The sequence below is a fragment of the Lineus longissimus genome, chromosome 7 (assembly GCF_910592395.1).
Source record: "Lineus longissimus chromosome 7, tnLinLong1.2, whole genome shotgun sequence".
Classification (NCBI taxonomy): domain Eukaryota; kingdom Metazoa; phylum Nemertea; class Pilidiophora; order Heteronemertea; family Lineidae; genus Lineus; species Lineus longissimus.
The window spans coordinates 16,761,534-16,788,523 of NC_088314.1; the positions used below are offsets into that span (position 1 = coordinate 16,761,534).

Consider the following 26,990-nt stretch of genomic DNA (forward strand, 5'->3'; position numbering starts at 1 on the left):
ATCAGTTCATGACGTCGTCTAACGTGGGGGGACGTGTGGCATGCCCACTGCAATAGGGTTTAAGTTTGACCCAGCGAATTCTTCTTGATGAAATGGCCCAGTCTCAAACTCAGTTACATAATATCTATCACAATGAAATTTCTTTCATAAACTGTGTCCTCATTCTTTAATTCTTATTGCATCAACGTCTTTATCACAAGCATGGTCACCCATAAATATCTTTTCCTTTTAAAAAGATGGAGATTTTTTCTATTTTAACTGAAATATTCTTACCTTTAAACTTGTTATTTTCAGGGAAAAAATTATTTAGTCTGGAAGCTGAGTGATTTAGAAGACTGTGATAGAGTGGTTTCATTGTTCCTGTTCGGTGAATGTTACGCCAAGCTTTGGAAAGAAAACACGGGTATCGTGATTGGCCTGCTCAACCCATCCTTCATGGCTCCATCGGAAAAGGTAATTATACGTGACCTTCATGACGTAGCCTCGTGTACGACGTCAGATCTCAACAGAGCATCTGTGACCCGTCACAACAAAACCAGGCGCATGTCGCTCTGAGCTTGGCAGGTTGAGACGCACTGTTTGTTCATTTCTCTGTTGTCTGCCTTTTGTGAAATATGAGCACATCAATTTCTTCCATTATCTCCTGGTGTCATTTAGGCTCATCATCTGTGCGACATGAGCCTGGTTTTGCTGTGACGGGTCACATATGATCTCAAACATCAAGCATGCGCTGTCTGCTGGTTGACGAAAGGTGTTTTTGCAAGTCATTTCCAGTAGCTTTGGGATAAAAGTTCGGCTTCATGAAACTGGCTACAAATTTTGTGGAGTAAAGAATTCGGGCAGCTGTATCAATGCGCAAGATCAAGTGAAGTTCGGAGAATCCAAAGCGAATATTTGTTAATTAAAAAACTCATTCTTCCAACCAGCCAGTGCACATGCCCAGAGCAGCTCGACAACAGTCCTAGAGATCGCTCGCGAAACTCGTATACTTCGGGGTTTTCCCCCCCTTGGGTCGGCCTGTCGGTTTTCTGACCAGTGCCCCCCTGGTTCAGCATGTTGCCCCAACAACCTTCTCATAGTAGTTGGAAAGCCCTGCAGGTTACAACTGTAAAAATCGAGGCCAACAAATTCGTAACCATTGCTGTGGAGGATGCTCAAATGGTAAAATGATTCAGCATATTATGGAAGCTGTAGGTAGCCGACCGAATGACTCGAGACCCTTGCATCTTGATGCCACAGCACCATCTGCTTTCAGTGTGACGTGTGCATAACTCTGTATTCTCTCACTTTTAACCTTGAGCAGAGTTCGTCCAAAAATGAAGTGTGTTTGACGATCGACCACCCTCAGAAAGTCATGATGATGGGAAAGGCAAAAGACCTTGGCCGATGTCAGTCCAGGACTAAGGCTGGCAACTTCTGCACAAATGTAGTCAATAAGTAAGTTCATTGAAAGGGGTACACCGTTCCTAGGTACTGGTGGTCCAGGAAAATAGAAATGCAGTTATACACAATGCTGTGGTGCAGTTATTATGCCTACGAACTGTATTAGTCTTGATGGTATTTATAGTAGGGTAGAACCTCTCCATTAAGGACAACCTCAGGACTGACTAGTGCTGTCCTTAATAGAGAGGTGTCCTGATTAGAGAGGTCGAATTGAATGGAAACAACCAATTTGGGACCAAAACTAGTGTCCTTAATAGAGAGGTTGTCCTTAATAGAGAGGTGTCCTGATTAGAGAGGTCAAATTGAATGGAAACAATCAATTTCGGACCAAAACTAGTGTCCTTAATAGAGAGGTTGTCCTTAATAGAGAGGTTGTCCTTAATAGAGAGGTTGTCCTTAATAGAGAGGTGTCCGCTTAGGGAGGTTCCACTGTATTTGTATATCTGTCTACACAACGGCATTGATGAAACTTATTTTCAGTAGGTATTTACACACCTTAAACATTTTAAATTCAATTACAAATTACAAATTTTGACGGAGGTCGTTTGCCTTTAAAATTCATTTCTTTGGTAAATTGCATTGGAGATGTCTTTTCACAAATCAGTAACAAGCTTGTGCCATTTACTGAAGACATGTAGGATGTCATGGATTTTATATCCCGTGTGGGAATCGTCCCAAGTCATACATTGGTGACACGGGGAGGGTATTCTGGCCCTGGATCATAGAGTATCGAACGGATATATCCTAATACAGTGGAACCTCCCTTAGCGGACACCTCTCCACTAATGACACTAGTTTTTGTCCCAAATTGGTTGTTTCCATTCAATTTGACCTCTCTAATCAGGACACCTCTCTATCAAGGACAGCACTCGTCAGTCCCGAGGATGTCCTTAATAGAGAGGTCCTACTGTATACAAAAATAAATAGATCATCGCTAAGGTTGGCTTTAGTTGGTAATTAGAATTACCTGTATAAAGCGCTGTATAAGAATTTTATTTCATTTTATTTTTCAATTTATTTCAGCTTTACTGTTGGTACTGGGGCAATTTGGCTATTAGGGATAATGGTTAATAAGTGTGTTGACAAATGTCTTCTCAGGATCCCCAGGTTTCGCCTTCGGACATATGGTGGCAGGAGCTTCACAGTCCAAGCATGCAGGCTGTGGAATAGCCTCAGTCCTGATCTACAGAATGCAGTTATTGAGCAAATCTTCAGACGGGGTCTTAAAACGCACCTTTTTCGAACTTGTTATGGACCGCATTAGAGCAAGTCTAATTGGATTTTGCGGGTATAAATGTAAATTTTATTATTATTATTATTTGCACACAATTTAAAGTTAGGTTTGCTTCACATATGTTTATTTGTTGCAGACGAACAGGTGAATACTGTTCATATCATGTGCAGGCAGCTTATCGGAAGACCTCGTCCAAAAGGCCAGCACTTCAAGCAGGGTAAATACTCTTCGCCTGTGTCGGCTACTTGGGCATCGATACATCGATTTTTCATTTTTCCCGCCTAAAAAGGGCTTAATTTGACAGCAGAAATGGAAAGAGCTATGTTTCGGCCCTAGGTAGATTTCAGAATTTTTGAAATACGACAAAATATAACCTTCTCAGAGGCATACTTTGCACGTTGGGGCAGTTCCAAGGAAAGGATTTTCACATGAACTTTAAATTTTTTGCCCTGGGCACTGTCACCTCTCTTGGTTGTTTGTCTTCTTCAGGTTTAACGCACCAGTTCCACGGAGCTTCGAGCAGAAACTCTTCAATGCCGGCCAGGAAGTTTTCTATGGCGGTCAGTCCTTCTCGTCAGAAAGGTAACATTTGTTGTTATGGCTATGCACTAGATTGCCTCGCAAACAAGTGATTTTAGTCACTGTCTGCGGGTAAAATTGGTAATCACTCGGTTTTATATTGATCGATTACTGATTTTTGTTGCAAGCACCTGCGATGTCTTCCTATGCGATATTTGTCATTTGTGGTTGTGAACGCAGGTGGCAGCCAGGTGAAACCGGTGGGTGTCCTGTAATAAGGATTCACAATGAAAAATCACAGGAAGGCTTGAGCTGTCGAGAGTGAATATAAAAAGCAAGAAGGCCGACTTTCTCTCTTAAAGGCCTACGCCGTTCGTTAAAGATTTTGAATTTGTTATTGAATTTTAAAATGAATTAAAAAATACGTACTTAATATAAATTTCAATATTGCCGTTGTGTAGACTGATATACAAATACTATGAATACCAAGTGTAAACAAATTTGTATCAATAATAACCCCACTACGGCATTGTGTATAAGTGAATTTCTATTTAACTGGACCACAAGTAATTACGAATGGTGTACCCCTTTAACGGTTTTGTTTCTCTTATTATTTCAGTTTTAGACGTCAGAAGAAATCAGAAAAAGTAACACTCAGTTCAATGAACAAGCACAAAAAACCAGGTACCATGTCATTAGTGAAGTTACAACCGGAAGATGAGGAAAAATTGAAAGATTTAGTCAGCACGAAAAAAGAAGCCTTGTAAGTTAAGTTCCTGTAGTACAGTAGAACCTCTCTATTAAGGACACCCTTAGGACTGAGAAGTGCTGTCCTTAATAGAGAGGTGTCATGATTAGAGAGGTCAACCTGAATGGAAACAACCAATTTGGGACCATAACTAGTGTCCTTAACAGAGAGGTTGTCCTTAATAGAGGTTGTCCTTAATAGAGAGGTTGTCCTTAATAGAGAGGTGTCCGCTAAGGGAGATTACTTTGTATATCACGTGATACCGTATTCACAATGCATTCAGTTCTCCATTTTGTTGTGCAACTCTGCATTATGAATTAGGTTCAAAAGTAACTCGCGTTTCATTTTGCTTTCAATTCTAGGCGGTCTTGTTTATTTGAAGGTGACAGACTTCTGGTGTATAGCAGTGGGTACCAATACTGATCCGCGGTGTTTGGTTTTTATCTGAATTGGCGAAAATTCAAGTTCACTTGAATCTGAATATGCGAGATTCAGTGAAGCATTATTCTTTTTTTGCAGCCAAGATATGTTACAGCGGCCTACAGTTGGAGCCATCAACTTCATGAAGCATCTTCAGGGTGCTGAGAAGATAGAAAAAGGTGGGTAGAAATTGTAAAAGCTTTCCAGGTAGAACCCCAAACTCGGCTAAGTGACATTAAAATTTGGTGAAAAATTTGGTGCTGTCATCTATGAGTAAGCGGATAAAGCTACATCAATGGGCCTCACTCATGTGATGAGTATCAATAAGGAAAACTCGGAAAAAGTATCAGTTTGGAAAGCATTATGCAAGAGTATCGATTAGGACAACATGATGCAAAGAGTATTTGTCAGGAATACATGTTGCAAAGAGTATGGATAAAGAAGTGCAAGGAAGTGACATTTTTAAAGTTTCGAATGTTTATTTTTCAGAGAAGAAGCAAAAAGACCAACCAATGGCATCAGTTACATTCACAGACTTCCTGAAAGAAGCAAAGCAAGTAATGGCTCGGAATCGAAAAGGCGCCAAGTTACCACAGGCAGCTGGATCGTCGTCACAGGCATCTGGAGTGACTCCAGCTCCCTCAACAGCAAGACCGCAGTTAGGACGTGGTTTCGCACCAGGAACAGATATCTTCCTAGAGAGCCCGACTAAGAATAAAAAAAGCCAAGATTCTATTTGGGGTACTGGTACTGAAGAAAGCCGTGAGAGATCATCACTGCCTGGGGTAGCCAGTAACCTTAAGAGTATAAGCAGGGTATGTCCTGGTTAATTGGGTCATTTCGGCCAGTGAATTTTTCGGCCTCGTCGTTAAGTCCCAAGTTCTTATGTAGCACTTTATAATGTAAAACTTCAGTAGGGGGCGCTGCTGCTGGGAATGCCCTTTTCCTGACAAAAAATAAGAAGCCCTTACTGTTATGTTTATGTTTATAACATTACTGTTATGTTTATGTTTATAACATTACTGTTATGTTTATGTTTATAACATTACTGTTATGTTTATGTTATAACATTACTGTTATATTTATAACATTACTGTCATGTTCATGTTGTAACATTACTGTTATGTTTATGTTTATAACATTACTGTTATGTTTATGTTTATAACATTACTGTTATGTTTATAACATTACTGTTATGTTTATGTTATAACATTACTGTTATGTTTATAACATTACTGTTATGTTTATGTTAATGTTTATAACATCACTGTTATATTTCAGAAACAAGCTGCAGCCAAATTGAAGAAAAATATCGAACAACAGGATCCGAACCGTGTCAAGAAGAGAGTCTCACCGGAAGCGCAACAGCGCATCAAGAAAAGATTGCTTGAAACTACTGAAGGTAATTCATGATATCATACTAGGTCTTTTGATACTTTCAGTGCCCAGGCTTTACCCCCCAACACCCTTGTTTCAGACCCCCAGGGAAAAATCTATCGGAGATAACTCAAAACTTGCGTGGGTAGAGGAAAACAGCACCAGGGTGTTGTTTGGGGACCGGAGTGGTGATTGGTTTTAAATTGGACCAAAAGGTGTGACTGTGGGGACTTATGGAAGTAGCCCATAGGTGTGAAATCTTCGAAGTCGCAAAAAATAAAAAGATTTGTACCGCACCTGCTGGAGGTGTTTGCAATAACACCGGGATCACTCCTAACAAGGGTAATGCACATCTAAGCCCTTTATGGCAGCCTGGCACCGACAGTGAGCACCTGTAATCCACAGCCTTTAAACAAACATCAGCTCATTTACTGTTACAGTGTTCTCGGAACGCTGAAATAAAACTACGCCAAAGATGCAATTTCTCAAAACCACGAACAATAATAGCTGTGAATATTTCCTGTTTCACAGTGCTTTGTGGTACATGTATATTCATTGATGGAAAAATATATATAGATGTGAAAATATCTGATGTGCTAATGACCTTCCTGAATGATCTTATCATATATCACACTAAAAGTGAGAAGTGGTCCAGTATAGTTCTCATAAACAAATGTAAAAATATCTGATGTGATAATGACTTTCTTGCATGTTCTTTTTATGGAAATTTCAAAACCTGTGAATAGGTCTTGTTTATAAATCTCGTGCCTCATGAGATGTGTTGTCTCATCTTTCGAGGTATGAAGGGTTAACTGGGGCTGGGTTTTTGCTCTACTACTAAATGAAGGCGTCAGATATGAATCGGAACGAGGGTTAGAAATATATTTGCAGTGTTCCACTGAGTTCTGGAGGACCAGCAAGAAACTGTCCTCGATAATCCCTGAAAATTGAGCAGCACTAAATGAAAAATAACTACAAGTTCTAATAGCGCTTTAGACTCTGTCCTTAAACAACAGTCTCAAAGTACTTTCATTAACCATAGAGCAGAAAATTTTCTCGGCAAATAATATTCGTGACTGTCAAACGATTGGCGTATTCACTGCAGTATATTTTCTTGTAAAAGTTAGCGTCATTCTACCAGACAACAGAGCCACGTCCCCTCAATCACAATTGTTATCATTCTACCAGACAACAGAGCCACGTCCCCTCAATCACAATTGTAATTGTTATCATTCTACCAGACAACAGAGCCACATCCCCTCAATCACAATTGTTATCATTCTACCAGACAACAGAGCCACGTCCCCTCAATCACAATTGCTATCATTCTACCAGACAACAGAGCCACGTCCCCGCAATCACAATTGTAATCATTCTACCAGACAACAGAGCCACGTCCCCTCAATCACAATTGTTATCATTCTACCAGACAACAGAGCCGCTTTCCTTCCAACGCAATTGTTCTCAAGTTGCTTCTTAGCTAGGATCTAAATCTGCTCGTGATTTATAGCATCTTAATTTTGACAGAGAAGGAGAATCCCTCCGAATTGACGCCTCCGTCGAAGAAGCCGAGAATTCTTGGCGGCCTAGATATCGATTCTGAAGAGGTTCAGAAGTTGCTAAAAGAAGGATCATCCCACAAAGGAGCTGTTGACGACGTACGTAGGTCTTAGTTATCTTAGTGTTATGATGAACTCTTGGATTATGTTAATTGTACCTTGGAGAATCATTACCACAGATTGCTGAAAATCTGACAGGCCTTCCAATTTGCAAACTGGCCTGTCCTTGAAAAGGAAAAATTGATTTGATAAAGTTTGAGAACTGTGTTGTTGCTGGAGTTGTTGTGTTCATCTGGTAAAAAGGTTCTTCATGCATGATTAGAATCAAATATAGATGAAAATGAGTTTGTCCTATGGGTAGAGAACAAAAAGGAAAATAATATGCATGGTTTGATTTTGTGTGTGCGCCACAGAGTAACCCGCTGGTTGATATACCCAGAAATTAGTGCATGCAATGTCATATAGTCCATGTTACCAGATGGTCACAGTTCATTCAGAAAATTTACAAATGAGCGCACATTTTCCAGGCCTCAAGATTTCTGAGAAGTTCCGTTCAAAATGAAAAACTAACTCTTTAATGACGAATACATCTGAAATGGTTTGCCTGTTGGATTCATAAGTCACTTTCTCGCAAATAGTATTTTTCATCAAGTGTGTGAATCTGTAGTGGACTGGTATTATTATCTTTTTCATGACACTCGATTGCAGGTTATCACCGAAGCTGAAGAGAAATACTTCAAAGCTCTCGAGTGCAAGGAATCCATGGAGGAGAAGATGTCCAAGATCACACAGGTTCTCTGTTCAGTGGTCTCCTGCAAAGTGGTAAGATCTCATGTGTACTCTCTGGGTTTGTCTTCAGTACTAAGTCGTAAAATTACATGTGTACACAATGGGTTTGTTGTCTCCTGTAGAGTGGTATGATCTTTCAATCAATCAATCAATCTATCAATCAATCAACCAATCAATCAATCAAAAGTGTACTCTGTTCAATTGTCGCTTGCAGAGTGGTAAGATTACAAGTGTGCTCTGCTTGGTTGTCTCCTGTAGAGTGGTAAGATCTCACATGTACTCTGTGGATTTGTCACATGTAAAGTGGTGACTACCCAGTACATGAGTGCTTTGTACACCTTTGTGACCTGTAGAGTGGTGAGATTTTATGTGTAGTCGGTGGGATTGACACATTCAAAGTGGTGACTACCCAGTACATGAGTGCTTTGTACACCTTTGTGACCTGTAGAGTGGTGAGATTTTATGTGTAGTCGGTGGGATTGACACATTCAAAGTGGTGACTACCCGGTACATGAGTGCTTTGTACACCTTTGTGACCTGTAGAGTGGTGAGATTTTATGTGTAGTCGGTGGGGTTGTCACATGTAAAGTGGTGACTACCCGGTACATGAGTGCTTTGTACACCTTTGTGACCTGTAGAGCGGTGAGATTTTATGTGTAGTCGGTGGGATTGTCACATGTAAAGTGGTGACTACCCGGTACATGACTGCTTTGTACACCTTTGTGACCTGTAGAGCGGTGAGATTTTATGTGTAGTCGGTGGGATTGTCACATGTAAAGTGGTGACTACCCGGTACATGAGTGCTTTGTACACCTTTGTGACCTGTAGAGTGGTGAGATTTTATGTGTAGTCGGTGGGATTGACACATTCAAAGTGGTGACTACCCGGTACATGAGTGCTTTGTACACCTTTGTGACCTGTAGAGTGGTGAGATTTTATGTGTAGTCGGTGGGGTTGTCACATGTAAAGTGGTGACTACCCGGTACATGAGTGCTTTGTACACCTTTGTGACCTGTAGAGCGGTGAGATTTTATGTGTAGTCGGTGGGATTGTCACATGTAGTCGTGAGATTACATGTTGACTGTGTGGTTGTCTCCTGAAGAGTGGTAAGAAGGCAAGGCTTGTAACATGTGACTTGTCACTTTTCATTCAAACGAAACATTTTCAGACAGCAGCTTACTTAGGATTCACCTAGTCATTTTTTTTACCCTTTCGTCACGTTGTCAATGAACAGGCTGGTGACAAGTGAAATGTGACACACGAAAGGTCACACGTGTCATTGTGCATCCTTTGTAAACCAAGAATCATACTCTGGGGTTTCAAGGAGTGTGTACACTCGGTGTGTTCATTCAGTGTTTACACTTAAGCTTAACCTGGGAAGGATGAAGCAGTATCCTGATTGGGGTCAAGCTGACCCAGCCATAGGCCTGGTGGTCAGATGTAGCGAAACCTCCACAAAACCTCCACGCAACCTCATGTCTGATTGAAAAACAAATTACAGTTCTCTTGATTTATTTTCAGTGCAAGTATACTGCTCAGAAACCTGCCGATCGCTGTAAGCAACTCGGACATGATCTTTTGCGGACAAAGGCACTGAAACAATTCTTTAAATGTTGCGACTGTGGAAATCGATGCATTGCTTTTGATAAATATCCCAAGAGAAGTTGCAAGTGAGTAAAAAATACATATAGCAAACAAAGTACCTAGTGTCGTGAAAATGTTGGTAAGAAATTGTAGTAAATATCTCTAACTTTGGCATTTTCTAACATACTATTTATTACTCTGTTTTCAATAAAAATTGCATTCAGCTTTGTTTTGTGTGTGTGAGTGTAGACATCAGAGATGTGGTGGCTTAGGATAACTCACTGGCCCTTCTCCATCCAACAAGGCCATCAGGTCTACCATTCCCCTCCATGTCATGGCTCCTGTCTTCGGTTGTGTGGCCTACTGTCTACGGGTCCCTCACAGGTGACGCTTGGCACCGTCTCCTCTCTCTCTGTCCCGCTCTCCAGCATCCTGTCTAGAGACCATGTAGACCTTGAGTCTAGCTCCACCTGGTGTAGCCAGCATGGCAAGCAGTTCCGGACGTCCCTTGCCGTTGGGTAGCTCCCCGAAGATATCGGCACTGCATGCTAGTTTGTCAGCCTTTTCAATGAAGGTGATGCCTGCATGGCCAGGAACGTAGATTATCTCCACTTCTGGTGCAATGTCACGCAGCAGGGGGAACCATTCCTTTTTTGGCAATAGTGGTCTTGGTTTTCGATCAAGATATGCTTGCCAGCTTGGCGCACTCCTGTTCCATCACTGTGATTGATTTGACAGGTGTTGGAGCCACAGCTGCTGGGAGTTTTCACTTTCATTGCGTTAGGGGCCATACTTTTATGTGCGTCTGCATCAGAAGGGAAATAAAGAATTTGGGCAGTCATTTGCCTACCCTGTACATTTTAGCCATTTATTTGCATTCACAATACCATTGTGTAGACTGATATACAAGTACAGTAGAACCTCCCTTAGCGGACACCTCTCTATTAAGGACACCCTCTCTTTTTAAAGGACTAGTTTTGGTCCCAAATTGGGTGTTTCCATTCAATATGAACTCCCTAATCAGGACACCTCTCTATTAAGGACAGCACTTGTCAGTCCGAAGGGTGTCCGTAATAGAGAGGTTCTACTGTACTCTAAATACCAAGTTTCAGCATACTTACCTCAGCCACAAGAAAATAAAATGATCATGAATGGCATGGGCCTTCGATGATTTTTTTCCCCGATTTACGTCACTGAATTATTTCCCGGGGTTGAAACCTGCCTAGAATCTAAATTTTTATGTCATTTTAGGATATGGGATAGGTCAGACTCAATCGTAAGAGATCATTCTCACAAGCTATGGATGAGAATGAATTTGTCAACTTTGTTATTGTAATGTAGGCATTGTTTGAATGTTTTGGCATCTTTTCCAGAAAATGTGGTGGCTCAAGATACGAGAGGACATCAATGCTAGCAGTAAGTTTTTTTCTCATTAGAATGACGTTGCAGACCCTTGCCAATTTCAGAAAATCTGCCATTGACCATCTCTCCCCTGAAATATTTCGTGTTAGAAATCGAACACATCAGCAAACTCTGGTAATCAAAATCTTTCTAATAAATGGTCATGTCAGAAGATTTTGTAAAGTTTTCGATGGATGTCACCATTTCGAAGTAATGAATGATCATGTCAGAAGATTTTGTGAGATGTTCGTCAGACGTCACCTTTCTGACCTGAAATGTACCGGTCTCATATGTGACCTGTCACAGCAAAACCAGGCGCATGTCGCTCTGAGCTTGGCAGGTTGAGACGGACTGTTTGTTCATTTCTCTATTGTCTGCCTTTTGTGAAATATGAACACATCAATTTCTCCCATTATCTCCTGGTGTCATTTAGGCTCATCTTCTGTGCGACATGCGCCTGGTTTTGCTGTGACGGGTCACATTTGACCAGTACCTGCCTCTTCTTTCTTGATCATGAATATTACCAATGTTTCCTCTTCTCGAAACTCCCCATACATCTTCGGTTATACTAATTCCTGACCTACCCCGACATTTACCGACTTGCGGAAAATACTGTCAAAATATAGTGTATTAATCATCAGAATATTTATATTTGTACTGTTTACATACATATACAGCACGTCTGTTAATTTCAGGACTGTTGAACGATGCTAAGTTGAGCAAATCAACTCCAATAATTAATTTATTCTGGGTTCAGACAAGGCCATATGCATGTACAGTTTACAAGAAGCGACAACCACAACTAACCAAGATTACCGACCTGCAGAAAATTGTGCTCGGTTGGGTAGATGTAACTTGATTTGCTCAACTTAGCATTGTTCAAAAGTCTTGAAATTAACAGACGTGCTGTATATGTATGTAAACAGTACAAATATAAATATTCTGATGATTAATTACACTATATTTTGGCAGCATTTTCCGCAAGTCGGTAAATGTCGGGGTAGGTCGGGAATTAGTATGACCCCATAATCTTCTTTCATTCCACTGTTTTCTTCTTTCATCCTCGAGTATTCCGTTATTCCGTAACTGACTTTTATAACTTATTTTTTCAGGAACGTAAAGGAGTGAAATTGGATAGTGAGAAGCTGCTGCTTCGAGGGGAGGAGCAGAAGTTTTTGAACAGCTTAAACTGACCAACTGAATAAACTGTGTGAATCAGAATGTGGAGTATTCTCTACGAAAACTGGTTACTTTGAGCTCGAGTTCTAGGGGAAGTTCGCCTAATTTGGACCACTTTTTTCATGGCTGATTATCTCTGCTAATTTAGCTTGCTGTGACAATCAATTAAGCTTATATGTTGAAGCACCTGAAGGTCTTCGCACAGGCTAAATATAAAGTTGTAGCATTTCATACTTTTCACAAGAGGGCAAAAACAAACTTTTGCCAAAATGGTCCAATTTAGGGTAAGCATCCTAAAATTGGACCACCCCTGTCCCTAAATTGAACCAAGTGGTCCAATTTAGGGCAGGGTGGTCCAATATCGGGTATTCTACACATTTTGCCCTCTTGTTTATAGAGTTTAGATGGAATAAGGTTGATGCATAATTAAAGAGCCTTCTTCAGTGCACTTGTAAGGTGAGGAAAGAATTTTGTTCTCAAGGGGATCTCTACAAACATTCTACTGACTGAGGTAATGGGAATCTCCCTGCAAACTCTGGCTTGTAGTAGCCTAAGTGTGTGTCATTGTTACACACTATGCTACAAACATTTTACAACTCCAGGTCTAGTGGTTAATTCAAACCGTTTATTTATTTTTATTTTAAATTTCGTTTCTTTTGTCTTTTGTTATGGTCCCTTACTAGGTCATCATTTCTTCCTAGTACTAATAATAGTATTCACAGAGAGAACTCCCTGTCTGCAAGAATAAATAAATCTGCCGTAAAAAAACATCAATATTTAATGTCACTGAACATTACAAATGAACCTGATGCAAATTGATGGACAGTCTGCTTTGTCCAAAATACAAAAAAGTAACAAATCACTTTTGTAACGATTAAAAACACAACATAAACAATCACCGAATTAATGACCTTCAGCCACTATGCAGAACCAGAGCCATCGAATTATTCAGTGTCTCTAACATAGGTCGCACTTATAATGTGGGGGTACACCACCTGCACATGTCTGGTGAATCCATGTGAAACATTTTGTACATCTGACCATTGTTTCCTTTCTTGCTTCCTCGCACAAGACACAGTACCAATCACCACAATCAGAGTCGTCGTCATTTGCATGAAATAGCTTGCGGTTAGCTTTCTTTTGGGGTTTCTTCCCCTTCTTACTAGTAATAGGCCTACTCATAGTATTCTCCTTTCCTTTCTTTGTCACCTTTCCTTTCATAGTTTTCTTCGTTTGCTTTTTCTTTCCCTGTTGTGCCTGAAGTTGCTTATGATAAGGGCTTGATGTTATTACCTCAGCTCTTGTAGTTTGACGCTTCCTCACTCTCGCAACTTTGGGTTTTGGGACAGGCCTCAACATTTCAGGGGTAACTATGGGTCCCCGGTCAACCGATCTACCAGCGGAATGCCTCAACATTTCAGGGGTAACATGAACAATGGGTCCCTGGTCAACTGATCTACAAGCAGAAGGCACTAAAGCTTCATAATGGCCCACATCTTCAGCATGGGCTGTGTATGCTATTGATATCGGAGGATGCTGCTCAAATTCTGTCCCAAACTGTATAGGCCTAGTATCCTCTGAATCGCCGATACGGATGGATAGCTGTCGTTGCAGGTGCTCAGCAGTTGCACGGATTTCCAGCTCTCCTACCATCTCAGTGGGATTTGCCATGGATGCAATTCTATCTTCCATCGAATCGTAGTGGATTCTTTGAGGTATGTCTGCATTTATGAGTCCTTTGTCCAAGTGTTGATATTGCTCAAAGTTATCAAGCATGTGGGTGACCACTTCTGATCTCAGGGCATCTGCAGCTGCTTGCTCCATTATCTTTAATTTCAGATCAGTCAAATTGCCGTCAACGTCTCTTTCTCCTGACTGCAAAGCTTTATTTTGGCAGATCACAACAGCTCGGAAGAAACATCGACCATCTGAGTTGGTTGGGATGCATCCAAAGTTAGGTCTACGGGTAGGCCTACCCTTATCTTGTTTGCTACTGGTTGGCGGGCTGGTTGGTCTGTCACAATTAACATGATCAACAGACTCTCTCGAAATTGGTTGTGGATCCTCATCAGGAGCCAAGGGGGGATTTTGGTTGATGCTGTTTTCATGGTCTTTATCACCAGTACCGGTAGCTTCACTTTGTGGCACCTCCTGCTCCAGGTCGATTGCACTGTAGGCTGCCTGGAGTCGATCAGCTGCAGCGAAGTCATCATCCGACCATATGGTTTTATCACATGGCCAGATACCTGTGCACTTGAAGCCATTGACCGCCGTCTCCATTGACACCGCTCTGATATACGCCTGTCCAAAGATCTGGCATACATTGGCAACTGCAACTCTCGTCTTCTCTGTCCTCATCCACTTGTCACACTCTTCATTATAGCGGGTCATGAGGGCTTTGTAGAAAACTCTGTCTAATGGTTGCAGGCGATGCGTGGTGTGGGGTGGCAGAGACAACATCACGACACCGTTATCACGTGCAAACTGAATGGCCTGGACATTTTTCGTATGGGAATAGTGTCCATCCAGTATCACTAATGCAGGCTTAGCCTTCGTACATCCGACATGTGCCACGAAGTGCTGCAGCCATTTCAAGAACAGTTCACTGTTGATCCAACCCGACTCGCTATTCTCAATTATACTCCCTGCGGGTGCCCCACGCTTATAGTAGCCCTTCACTTCTCGTTTGCTTTTGAATATTATCATTGGTGGAGTAAAATTACCTGCAGCACTCATGCAGCAGACAATGGTTGTGGTGGTCCCTCTTTCACCACTCGTGAGAGACCCAACTTGCTTTTTTCCCCGTTTTGCGATGACTTTGCCCGGCCTCTGGACGTTGGTTATCCCCGACTCATCCATGTTATGTATGTTCTCAGGAAGGAAACTGTACCGGTCAATCAACGAGGCTAGTTTTTCATAAAATTCTCCCACGCTTTCCCGATTAAATCCTTCGGCTCTCGCAGTGGAAGTTCCCTCTGATTGGCGTAGGGACAGCGTCGGGTGTCTCTTCATGAACATTTCATACCAGTGGTGCCCAGCTGATTCCTTCTCTACATTAAAACAGTGTTTTAGTCCATTAGCCTCTGCTAATTGGTAAGCCATTTCCATAATTGATTTTCTTGATAGACCAATAAGCATGTTTTCCAGCTGCAACGCATAGTCCACCAACATGTCCTCCACTTCAGTTGGCAGAGCACAGGGACGCCCCAAAACTTTCACTGTTCCATTGGCATATTTGTTTTTATCCTCCATGTGCCTTTTCAATGTAGCTTTAGGAACCCCATATGTACGGCTGATGGCGTTGATCCCGGCATCACCATTGTTGTAGGACATGATTGCTCGCTCCATGTCTTCTTTGGTCCATTTCCCATATTTCCCCCTGAAAATAAAAATCAAACATCACAACTGAATTGTTGAAAGAATCGAGTAACATTCAGGGTCATATTTAATTTGTTTCCCAAGAGTGGGAGCAGTGAAACAGGGCACCGAAGGCGCATTTGAGTGGGGGCCTTCCCCCTGGAAAAATCTGAAAATTTTTGGTCAGAAAATGCGTTTTCCTTTTCCTGCCATTTTGGAGTGAGAATCAGTAATATCTTGCCAAGAAAAAAGCACAAAGTTTATGAAGAATATTCCCAAAAATAGAACTTTTTGACATACGATGCTGGAATCTACTTAAAATGAGTATAAATTGCCTGAAAGATGAAGAATAAATGTGTCTTACGGGTCAGAATGAGAAGGACAGCTGTTCTATATCAGTTTCAGAATCTGTACTTTTTTCTATTGTGTTGAAAACAAATTCAATATTTATTGCTCAGGGGAGCAGTAATGAAGTCTTTGGGGTCATCGGATAATGTTCCCAGGTGATGGGATGTGTTTTCTGGCTTTCAATTGTTTAAAAGTGCTGGAAAACATGCTTATTGGTCTATCAAGTGCTGTAGGTTCATCATTTATCATCATCTGCTTCTCGTAGGCTTTAGCCTTACCTTTTTGGCTTGTTGGGCCCCGTTTCCTCGTTTTCGGTGGCCATGGCAACTGCGTGCTGTCTGTAAGGGGGCCTAAGCCGGGCTTTTCCTGAAATAATAAGCCTTTGTGTAATTTGAGATGTTCCAATATGTTGCCCTAATTTGGACCACCCTTTCCCTAAATTGGACTACTGGTCCAATTTAGGGCACGCTTGCTGGTCCATATTAGGGCATGCGTGCAGGTGGGTGTATTCCTGCATGCATTCCAGGGGGCAAAGAGTTATTTTCCAGGCCATGCTTTATAATTGTGTATAGGCTACTAACTAATGTATTTATCACAGAGAGATTCAGTTCTCTTGTTTCCTGGCGCTGTGGCCCTCCCTGAAACCAGGTTGCAAACTATTAGTTGAGGAGCATAAAACTAATTCTTACCTTTATTCAAAAATTTCCGCCAAGAAACTTTCTACATTGCAGCCATTTCCATTTTAGTGTGAAACTCATCCCCTAGATGGCTCCACAGCTCACTGGTGTAAATGAATGCTGAGAATTGATGGTGGTCCAATTTAGGGGGTGGTCCAAATTAGGCGAACCTCCCCTACTGATGATTTTTGGCATCTTTAGTCTCCTCTTATTCAGGGCATTTGTATGAGATATCATGTGGGTGAACATTCCAGTTAGTTGATGTTGTCAAATGTAGGTACTGTTCACGACTGCTAGACAATGTGCATTCTTTCAGATGCCACTAATCTGTTTCCCATATGTGACCCGTCACAACAAAACATTGAGGCGGACTGTTTGTTCATTTCTCTATTGTCTGCCTTTTGTGAAATATGAGCACATCAATTTCTTCCATTATCTCCTGGTGTCATTTAGGCTCATCATGCGCCTGGTTTTGCTCTGATGGGTCACATGTTATTGGAAAACTGATGACATAACCCGACTGGTTTGTTTACCTTCTTGAGGGTAAAAAGTAGGTGATTACAAACTAAGAAAGCCCACACAAGTCTGTTGGCCAGTAGATGTGATAGGAGTAGTGTGAAATAACCTTCACATCACATCAGTTTTGTCAGTGGAACATATGGGTCACACTAAACAGCGTCCACCAGGTTTAAAAGCATATCAAAGTCATCAAAATAAAATGTAATGGTCATAAACGATATAAGCAGGACATTTTCCAAATTTCCTGATTGTTTCATGGCATTTGTGTGCTCGATTAGTGAGTTGTAACAGCGTCCACCATCTCTTCGGCGGCCGTGTTGGATTTGACCTGGAGGAAATGATAGGGCTTCCCAATACAACAGGAGGCCTGTGATTTTAGACAACATCTCCCTTATCTTACACCCAAATGTCATGAAATTTTCAGGAGATGTGTTTTATGGTGTACTTATTAAGTTTATGGCTACTAAATTTTATTTTTAAGACTTTAAACCCGTCCAGCTGGTTGGCGCTGGTGGACGCTGTTTAGGATGACCGGCACATACCCCATGTGGCAAGTGCGTTGCGATTTAGAACAATATTGCTAGATGGTTTCTACACAGACGACACTTACTGCAAGATGCTCGTGCTCCAGTTGCGTTGGTACGCTGTGGGGGTGGACTCCCGCTCTCCCCTTCCATTCACACCTCATTCGCTCTCACACAAACCTCCCCCCTCTACGGTGTGTTCTTACTCAATGGATGGGCCCTTTCTAAATATTTCTTGATATTCTATTAATAATTCACAGCCAATTGAGTGTGACCATCTAGTATTTACCATAACATTGCAGAGATGCAGAAATAGAGGGCCCTAGATTCTGGAATTGAAACGATGTATTATTTTAAAAATTAAGTAGGCATTTCAAATGCTCTTTTAAATGGCTTTCCGTTTAATAGCAATTTGGTATGGATATCCATGCGAACAAGTCAACTGAGGTAAAACTAACTTGTTAACTCCTGATAAAAAACAGGTTGAGCATCTGCCAAATACTACGATCACTTAACTAAAACTCCAAATTTCGTTGACCAGCCACATTTTCCTCAAAGTTGATTGTATTCTGCATCTTTTGAATCCAGGACAGAAAACTTGATACAGACTTTAAATAATGTGGATGCATCACCATATCAAATTGCATCAACCATGGATTGTATGCCTGGTATGGATTGCCATACTTGTTGTGTTTGAGATAGGTATGGATATCCATACTTAAATAATCATATGACCAAGAATTCAAAATGGCAAACGCTGTGTACATGGACATCCATACCAGAATGTTTCGCATGGAAATCCATCTTCTTCCAGGCTGTTTTATACAAATGGCTGAGTGTGTACATGGTATGATGTTATACAACTGTATTTTGTGGACCAATCTGTTTTACATTGTTTTTCTACTGTTTATATTAGGTGTGCCTAGGCTATCTTTTTAATACCAACCTTTTGGTGCATGCATTTATTGATGTACATAAATACTCAATAAAATATCATAAAAAACAATGACTGTTTTTTTATGTTGTAGAGCAATATGGCTTTGGCCATACTGCTCTGGGCTCTGTGGTCAACCAACAAGCAGTTGTGAATGAGTTCGGTCCCCTGTCTGGACAATACATTCATTCGCCAGGGCTGCTCGACTGGATAAAAATACACATGTACATCTTCCGATAATTCACAAAAAATAGTGAGATCTCATTGTTCTCGACTTCTATCACAAAATTCGGCCTTGGCCACCTGCACTTGGCCAGCTTAGCAATAACGTAGCAAGTGTGAGGGGTCATAATTTGAGGCCTCATACTGGCACCACTAGGGTTACTCTGCCAGTTAGGTAAGGATCTTCGATCTGCGCCGAGTTGGATTTGGAGTTCCTATTTGAGATAAACCATCCATTATCTATGTATGCAACTTATTGGTCGACTGAGAAATTGGAATTCATCCTTGTGATAAACCCATTCAGTGTGAACTCTGTGACTGGGTCATCTGAGGAATATGGATTCATACTGGTGACAAACTATTCAGTATGAACTCAAGTGATTGTGGCCGCCTGAGAGATTCACACCAGTGATAAACCATTGAATGTGAACACAAGGGACTCTGGTCATCTGGGAGATATTGATTCATACTGGTGATAAACCATTCAGTGTGAACACAAGGGACTCCGGTCATCTGAGGGATATGGGATCATATCACTGGTGATAAACCATTCAATGTGAACTCCAGTGACTGTGATCATCTGAGAGAAATATTCATACTGGTGATAAACTATTGAATGTGAACGCAAGGGACTCTGGTCATCTGGGAGATATGGATTCATACTGGTGATAAACCATTCAAGCGCTCGAGATAATTCCAGAAAATTTGTTTATGTAATGTCCTCTACCAGCCAACAGAGTCATACTCGCTGAACAGAACCCTATTGCGGGCCCTGTTCTATACATGAGAAGGATGCGAACATTAAAGGGGGGACTATGGGCAGGAGCAGAGGGGCTAATTTGGCCATTTCAAGCAACTAATATACTCAGTTAGGGGCCTGGGTCATGTCAGATTCAGCACTAAATATATTGTATCATGCATCATTTTGACGTACTGTGAGATGTGAGAGAACCCTATTGGCGATCGGACTTCGTGTAACTTTATCTTGCCTGCCTGGCTGCTGCCCATATTGTCCCTTTAACATCTGATTTCGTCAGGGTCATGAGGATGGTCTATCCATGACAACAAGGTCACTGGTCATGTGGTCAGCTTCGCCTATTTATGAGGAAGTTTGTAGTTTGCTACATTTTCACATCTCACAAAAAGATAAACATTTGTTTAATATTTGAATGATGCGACCGGTAAATCGCCCCTTTAACTTTAAAAACGGTCCTGTTTACATGATGTCTTTTCCTGCGATCAGCGATTTTCGTTCGATTACTTGCGCCGCGTCTATACTACCATACTGAACTTCCAGCGGTATTGCATTGCCTCGACAGCACTCGTTTACCACCGCCACTATGACACGTGTCGCACGCCAATATTGCCTCTTATCTGGCGCGCCGGGGAAACGCGGCGCGAATAATCGAACACGCTAGGTGCAGCTTACAGTATATCGCATTGATAGAGTATCAGTGAAATCGATTTCATATCCGACATATTCCGAGTTTCCCTCCAGAGGTTGCAATCATATTGCAAATGTCTTCAATCTTCCACCAAGTGAGTTTGTTAATAACCGTAAAACTCTGACTACGATTTCTGTTAGCTGTCACAAAATTGGATACAATTCCCACGATCTGTTTAGTGCTGTCCGCACCGTCCAACAAGACTGCGGCCCCGGAGCTGCCCCTTGCCGTGTCACACTTACTAAAAACAATATTCCCGTTCAGGCCAACATCTCGTGACTCAATATCGCAAGATGATTGCAGGAGAAACGTCCAGCGGTTGGCTGGGTAGAAAAATTGAACACGCCTCTTAGCGTCGATTTCATTAGAAATGAATTGTAAACCTCCATTGACGAGTTTTGTTGGCGAAGTTAACTCTATCACAGCGTAATCGAAGGTTGTTTTCGCGATAGGTCCATCGGTTTGGATCCATCCCAATGGGATGTTGATTTTTTTCGCGTAGAAGACGTTATATCCGACTCTGGACGTCACCAAAACTCTGAGCTTTGATGTTGTTGTTTTGTACTCGTCTCCGTCATGTAAGCAGTGTGCAGCGGTGAGGACGTGGCGAGTTGTGAGAAGGGTTCCAGTACAACCTGTGGACAACATGACCACGTTCGAAAATGGTGGTCGTCTGCGTCGAGAATTCGGAACGCGGACAGTGTTGTCGTGGCCGAAGATAAACCGACTCGGACGACTTTTAGGACTTCGTTTTCGACGGTGTTTTTTCTGTCGTCTGCTAAACCCTTCAATTTGGTTCATACCGTCTGCATCTGCGTTCAAAATTGCCGCGAAATCATCGCGGCTTTTCTGTATCTGATCTCGCAGAGACTTAGACTTCGGGTCGAACGGAATATTTAGTCGCCTACCATCTCGTAACATACATTCAAATCCAAAAAACAAATTCAAATCGACACTTTTTGCGGGTAATTGCATTTGCCGCTGCCTACCACTTGCCAAGTTCTTCAAATCTCCTTTCCTAGTGTACGACTTTGAATTGTTCTTCGAGTTTCCCACTTTCCGGCCGCGAAGGGCAGTCCGTTTCCGCTGTGGTTTGGGCTCTGAAGACCGTGTCCGAATTGATGACTTAAAACCCCTCTGCGTTCGAGCTGCGAGAAAGTCGGCTTGAATATCAATGACATCAGTGGAGCTCCTTCGTTCTGAAAGGCTACGCTGCAATCGTGGCCAAGGAGAGCTCATTTTTCGAATCGGACCGCAGTCTATGCCCCCGACAAAGAGAGAGACAAGATGTACAAGTAAAAATAACTTGTCTTTAAACTGTTTGAATTTCATTTTGATGCGTCTCGGATAATGCGGGGATAATGTTACCCAATCCTATCTTTCTTGCAAGACGTCTCGGGATTGAATATTGTCGGGCGGCTAGAGCTCTTGTTGCAAGGCATGCACTGCGCGGAATCATCTCGATCTTTCTCATTCGCGCGTATTACCATGTAAGCAGCGCGAGAGCCAATCCCATTCCCGTTCTTACATAGAATGTGTCAATTTGTCACATTTTACCGTACGGTAACCACATCCGTCCCCGACCCGGGACGAGTTCGTTCTCCCCACCATCCGGTGAAAATCACCAACCAATAGGCCTATGCAGGCAGCCCTGGAGGTCGACCCCCCTCACTCTAGCAGATTAAAGGCGGGCCAGTGCTCGTAAGAACATTCTAAAATGACCCCCCCTTTCTAGGGGATTGCCATCTAAATGTTGACCCCCCCTTTATGGGCGACTTCTTCGTGAGAAATCACCTTTTTCAACATGTAGTCCTAGGCCCCTATTTCATGTAATTTTCATTATTCATGAGCTTTATACTGAAAACAAGGTAAAATCATTAAAGAGGCAAATAGGTCACATATATATTTTAATGAAAAAGCACCCCTGGCAGTATGATATGCATTGAACAGGATACGATCCCTCCTTACTGATTGGCTCACACTTGTTGGTCTTCGTGCAAGGGGCGCTGCCAAACAGTGTTTTTTTTCTGAAATGACACATGTATTGCAGGCATTCCTGGACTGCACCCTCAACATCCCAAGCTAGTTTATGCACGATAGGATTACATTAGCTTGCCCAATACTATGCCACTTCAAAATATTGTGGGATAATGAAGGCGCGAGGGTATAGGTGGCGTCGAAGTGGGTGAAAACGTTGAAATCAGTGCTTTTGGGGTCCAATATCTCATTGTGCCAACAAAAAAGCCGTTTCGCGATCCCTCGTCTGCCATTTTGAAAAGATGTAGAACGCGCAATAATTACATGCCATTATGATCATTGTTGGCCGTCGATTGTTCCCGTTGTTGTAAGCCAACTGTGGCAGAGTCAGTAGGTCGAGTGAGACTAAGCAACGATGATCACCATTGACGACGCGTGGAGAATGTTGCAATGGAACTGGCCAATTGTGGTTCTGCACGGTTAAAGGGCTCAGTAAACAATTAAATCTACTATAGGTTCCGTGTACAATTTGTGTACATCCATTTTCGTGATTTAAAAAAAAATTCAATTCTGCGATTTTCATCAAACTTTGCAGAAGTGTTGTCCTATATCTTGTCAATGTCAAAAGTGAATTTTAGAAAGTTCCAATGTTTCTAAATTGTCTTATATTAGCGTTTCGTGAAACATGCCAGAATATGACACGATGCGGGGCCGTGTTTACTGCCTGTGAGAGAATATCTTTCCGACCCCGTAAAATCTAGAAAAGGAGTTCCTATTTCAAAAGCGACCTGAATCATGTTAGTTGATATCATTCAAAATCAAAAAGCCTAAAATAATGTTTGCAAACCAAATAACTAACTTTCCAGGTAGTATTTAGGCATGACAGGGCTTTTTAAAATGTCATCACATTTGTCCCTGTACCACGCTACCACTGAACAGTTAAGGTCTCTGAATAATTCATGCAGTAACCATTCTCCCGTGAAAGACAGTTGCTTACGCTACACAAAAATCAATACAAAATCGAGGGTCTACCATTGAATTTTGAGATATGTTGAATTTTGCACAAATAAGTAAATAAAAAAAAGCAATAAAAACAAAAAGTGCTTAATTGTTTGGGTCCTTCTGAGATTCGAACTCGCACCATTTGTCATTGTGCATCGCTGATCTTGTTTACTGACCAAAAACAAGTGCGTTTCTTACTTGATGACGTCAGGCGAAGTCACTGAGCTCTGGTTGGCTGTCAATGTACACAATGGTACGAACCTACCTGTAAAAAAAAAACTCGCCCCAGCCCGTAAACTGAGCCACATCACCGCTTGTAGAAAAGTAGTACTCAATAGTGGTGTTATATTGAAAAGTTTGGTGCTTTATAGTAGCGTAAGATTAAATATTTTTGTTCGAAATACTTTTATGAACCAATTTATTCTATCGATCTCCGTAAAAACGAATATTTTAGAATTGTTTAAGTAGTACACTGAAGTGGGTTAATATCTAGGGATTCCCCAGGTTTCGGGGATTCCCAGATCGGAATTCAGCACCACGAGGATGGTGGTGAGGCGGTCAATGCTTGAATATTACCTTTGTTTTGGAGAATATTTCATTATAAACATGCCTCACCCACCTCCTGGCATATGTTTTGGATAATTAATGGTCCTCCCAGTTCCACAGATCATCACCCTAAGGAAATCAGGGGTTAACTTTCGCTTCCCCGGCCCTGCACACAAACCCCTGAGACATTCGCCTTCATTTGGTAAAGTACTGGCGTACATCACCTTTAAGTCAGCGCCGAGATTAAACTATCAACCTCGGTTCTAGTACCGTACTTCTATGATTTGTATGAATGAAAACCGCACTGAGGTCTCTTAGAATCAAGGTTGCAGTGCCGCACCTCGAAGGAGACACTGCTCTCTCGTTATGATCAAATCATGCGAGTCATTCTCCAAAGCAGCGATAACATTCAAGCATAGGACTACTATCACTACTACTATCCACTGGTCCGGAGCGAATTAGGATATCGTTTTTGAAATGTAAGCGACGCTCTGATTGGGCGCACTTACATCTGCACTGGCTACTTCACCAAATGAGGGCGAATATATCAGGGGTTTGTGTGCAGGGCCGGAGAAGCAAACATAAAACTGTACGCACTATTAAAGGACTATTGGCATTATCAATGGCAATATTACCCAGCTGTCGGCTGCCCATTCACCTCCTATTCTACATAAGTAGTTTCCATCAACAAATTGAACGAAAAAAATGAAAAATTCAAACTCCGACTGAATTAATATCACGCTATTCCGATGTTGACTCCGATGTTGACCCGAGTTAGCTCTCCACGCATCGACTCTTTCCACGTGGAATGATGCACTAGGTCTCACTAGCCAGTGCAATGGCCGGGCCTACCTGGCTCCACAAATGGCGCGACGTCATTTCATGCATACCCCTGTTCAAGTGGCTGTCGACCTTGCAGAATATCACTCTCACACATAAACCTATTCATTTCTGAATAGCTTGTCGCTTCTAGAATACATCTGGCCAGCTTTCATTGTTATCAAGTAATTCAGTCATGAGTACATGGGGGCAGCACAATACATGAGACACCCTGTACATCGATGAAAATTTCACCTTGCCGCCTTATAACTTGACAATTAACATGGATGGTGAAATAATATGTTTATAAACTTCTACTTATCACCTTGAGAAAGCCAAATAATAACAATTTTAAATTTTGATACCAAAATAGGGTGCCGTTGCGGCTTTTCTTTGAGCATTTTGACCGCGAAGTCTCACCATGAGAACGTGCACTCTGACAGGAACCAGTTCATGTCAACATCCGATTGAGCTATAAATAGCATGCGAGGCCTGGTCACTGCGGACGTGCACAGAAGAAGCTGATATTTTCCTCAAATAATCGTCAGAGCTACCTCTTCACAAAATACCCAGGACACCGACATTTGAACATGCAGCAATAGCGATATGATAGGCTTATTTGTATCCATGGTAATCACCTGAGATTGAAAAACTTTTTTTTTAACCCCCCAATGTTGACCTGATCACCACTGGCTAGTGAGACCCTAGTAAGGCGTCTTCCCCTTGACGTCTTTGCGCTGTGGATTTTTTCCGACGTCACGCTGATAGCGCTTGATAGGTGGCGCTACACAGTGCGGCGGAGGACGGTGTCAAGGGCAGCGTCAAATAGGCCCCAGGCAACCGACACGAGGTAGTCTTTCAGTTCCTGCTGAGGCCTAATCATACATCACAGGCACCATAATCCATACCTTTCTGGATTCATATGAATACAGAGAAGAGAAGTCTACAGCATTTTCTTTGCATTTAATTCACAAGTGCACCGATAGGTGGCGCCACCTTTGACACCACTTGGCTCCTGAAAAAATGGTAAATAATTGACCAAGAAATGGCATGATGTGTGCGATCTTCAAATGGGCCTCCATCGGTTCAAAATGAATGATTTGGGAATGCCATTACCACCGGCAGATAGCCAAATGCATCTAGTTTCTTCATTTGATGTGAAAACATGGGGTCATCTCGGCTATTTAATTTGGACGAGCATAATTGACACTGGCACAACTACGCCCAACTTCGCGTGGCAGATGGAAGGTATGTTACATAATTATTGAGGATATACTGAGGATTGAAACCCGCTTCAAATGGCACAGATGCTAGGCTCATAAAATCGCCAAAGATCCCTCTGCACATGGAAACTATGACCAGGGCGTCAAAGTTAATAAAATTTGTAACAGGTTGGACCCATTCATGAACATGGAAACGGCCTGCGTCTTAAGAACTACATTTCTCTTGGGGGGGGGGGGGGGGGGGGGGTAGAGTTACAGTTCACGTTCGGGCAAATTCGCTGTAGAGGGAAAATATGTTTTTGGCCGCTCTTGAAAAGTTGGAAGAGGTGACTTAGATTGTTTTGGCCGGGAGCCCTTAAAATGTTTCAGCGTGAGTTATCAAATTATCCTGATTTGCCAGAAAAATCCTATCGCATTTGCGCGTTTGCAAAAATCCGGTCTCTTTTGTTACAGTTCACGTTCGGGCAAATTCGCTATTCTATCGGCAGTCCACAATACCTGCCAAGTTCAAGAGGAATGTTGCATTTCGTATTTTCGCGATAGTCGACCTGTCCCCAATTGAGAGACGCGCACGTACATATTCAGCAGTGACGAAGTCCTTATGTAGAGTCTTAGAAGTCCGCAATTTAGGCATATTGTAGAGGGAAAATATGTTTTTGGCCGCTCTTGAAAAGTTGGAAGAGGTGACTTAGATTGTTTTGGCCGGGAGCCCTTAAAATGTTTCAGCGTGAGTTATCAAATTATCCTGATTTGCCAGAAAATCCTATCGCATTTGCGCGTTTGCAAAAATCCGGTCTCTTTTGTTACAATTCACGTTCGGGCAAATTCGCTATTCTATCGGCAGTCCACAATACCTGCCCAGTTCAAGAGGAATGTTACATTTCGTAGTTTCGCGATAGTCGACCTGTCCCCAATTGAGAGACGCGCACGTACATATTCAGCAGTGACGAAGTCCTTATGTAGAGTCTTAGAAGTCCGCAATTTAGGCATATTGTAGAGGGAAAATATGTTTTTGGCCGCTCTTGAAAAGTTGGAAGAGGTGACTTAGATTGTTTTGGCCGGGAGCCCTTAAAATGTTTCAGCGTGAGTTATCAAATTGTCCTGATTTGCCAGAAAAATCCTATCGCATTTGCGCGTTTGCAAA

General features: G+C 42.0%; 2 protein-coding genes across 2 annotated transcripts; one reads left to right on the forward strand and one right to left on the reverse strand.

The window, feature by feature from the left end:
- Positions 1-200: 200 nt before the first annotated feature.
- LOC135491433 (protein MCM10 homolog) lies at positions 201-12,323 on the forward strand. Its single transcript, XM_064777304.1, has 13 exons — positions 201-453; positions 1,304-1,437; positions 2,814-2,894; positions 3,167-3,259; positions 3,816-3,959; positions 4,464-4,543; positions 4,854-5,179; positions 5,646-5,766; positions 7,269-7,399; positions 8,009-8,122; positions 9,611-9,759; positions 11,047-11,089; positions 12,187-12,323. The coding sequence occupies exons 1-13, from the start codon at positions 436-438 to the stop codon at positions 12,265-12,267; spliced, it is 1,515 nt and encodes a 504-aa protein (XP_064633374.1). The 5' UTR covers positions 201-435; the 3' UTR covers positions 12,268-12,323.
- A 7,977-nt stretch (positions 12,324-20,300) lies between these two features.
- LOC135491618 (serine protease 23-like) lies at positions 20,301-21,200 on the reverse strand. Its single transcript, XM_064777590.1, has one exon. It carries the CDS (start codon positions 21,198-21,200, stop codon positions 20,301-20,303), a length of 900 nt encoding a protein of 299 aa, XP_064633660.1.
- Between the last annotated feature and the right edge of the window lie 5,790 nt (positions 21,201-26,990).

Excerpts from the sequence above, each read along its gene's own strand:
- LOC135491433 (XM_064777304.1), top strand. Across the intron at positions 3,260-3,815 it reads CAGTCCTTCTCGTCAGAAAG|TTTTAGACGTCAGAAGAAAT; the intron begins GTAACATTTGTT and ends TTATTATTTCAG. Across the intron at positions 4,544-4,853 it reads TGCTGAGAAGATAGAAAAAG|AGAAGAAGCAAAAAGACCAA; the intron begins GTGGGTAGAAAT and ends TTTATTTTTCAG.
- LOC135491618 (XM_064777590.1), bottom strand. The coding sequence starts at position 21,200 with ATGTTACGAGATGGTAGGCGACTAAATATTCCGTTCGACCCGAAGTCT.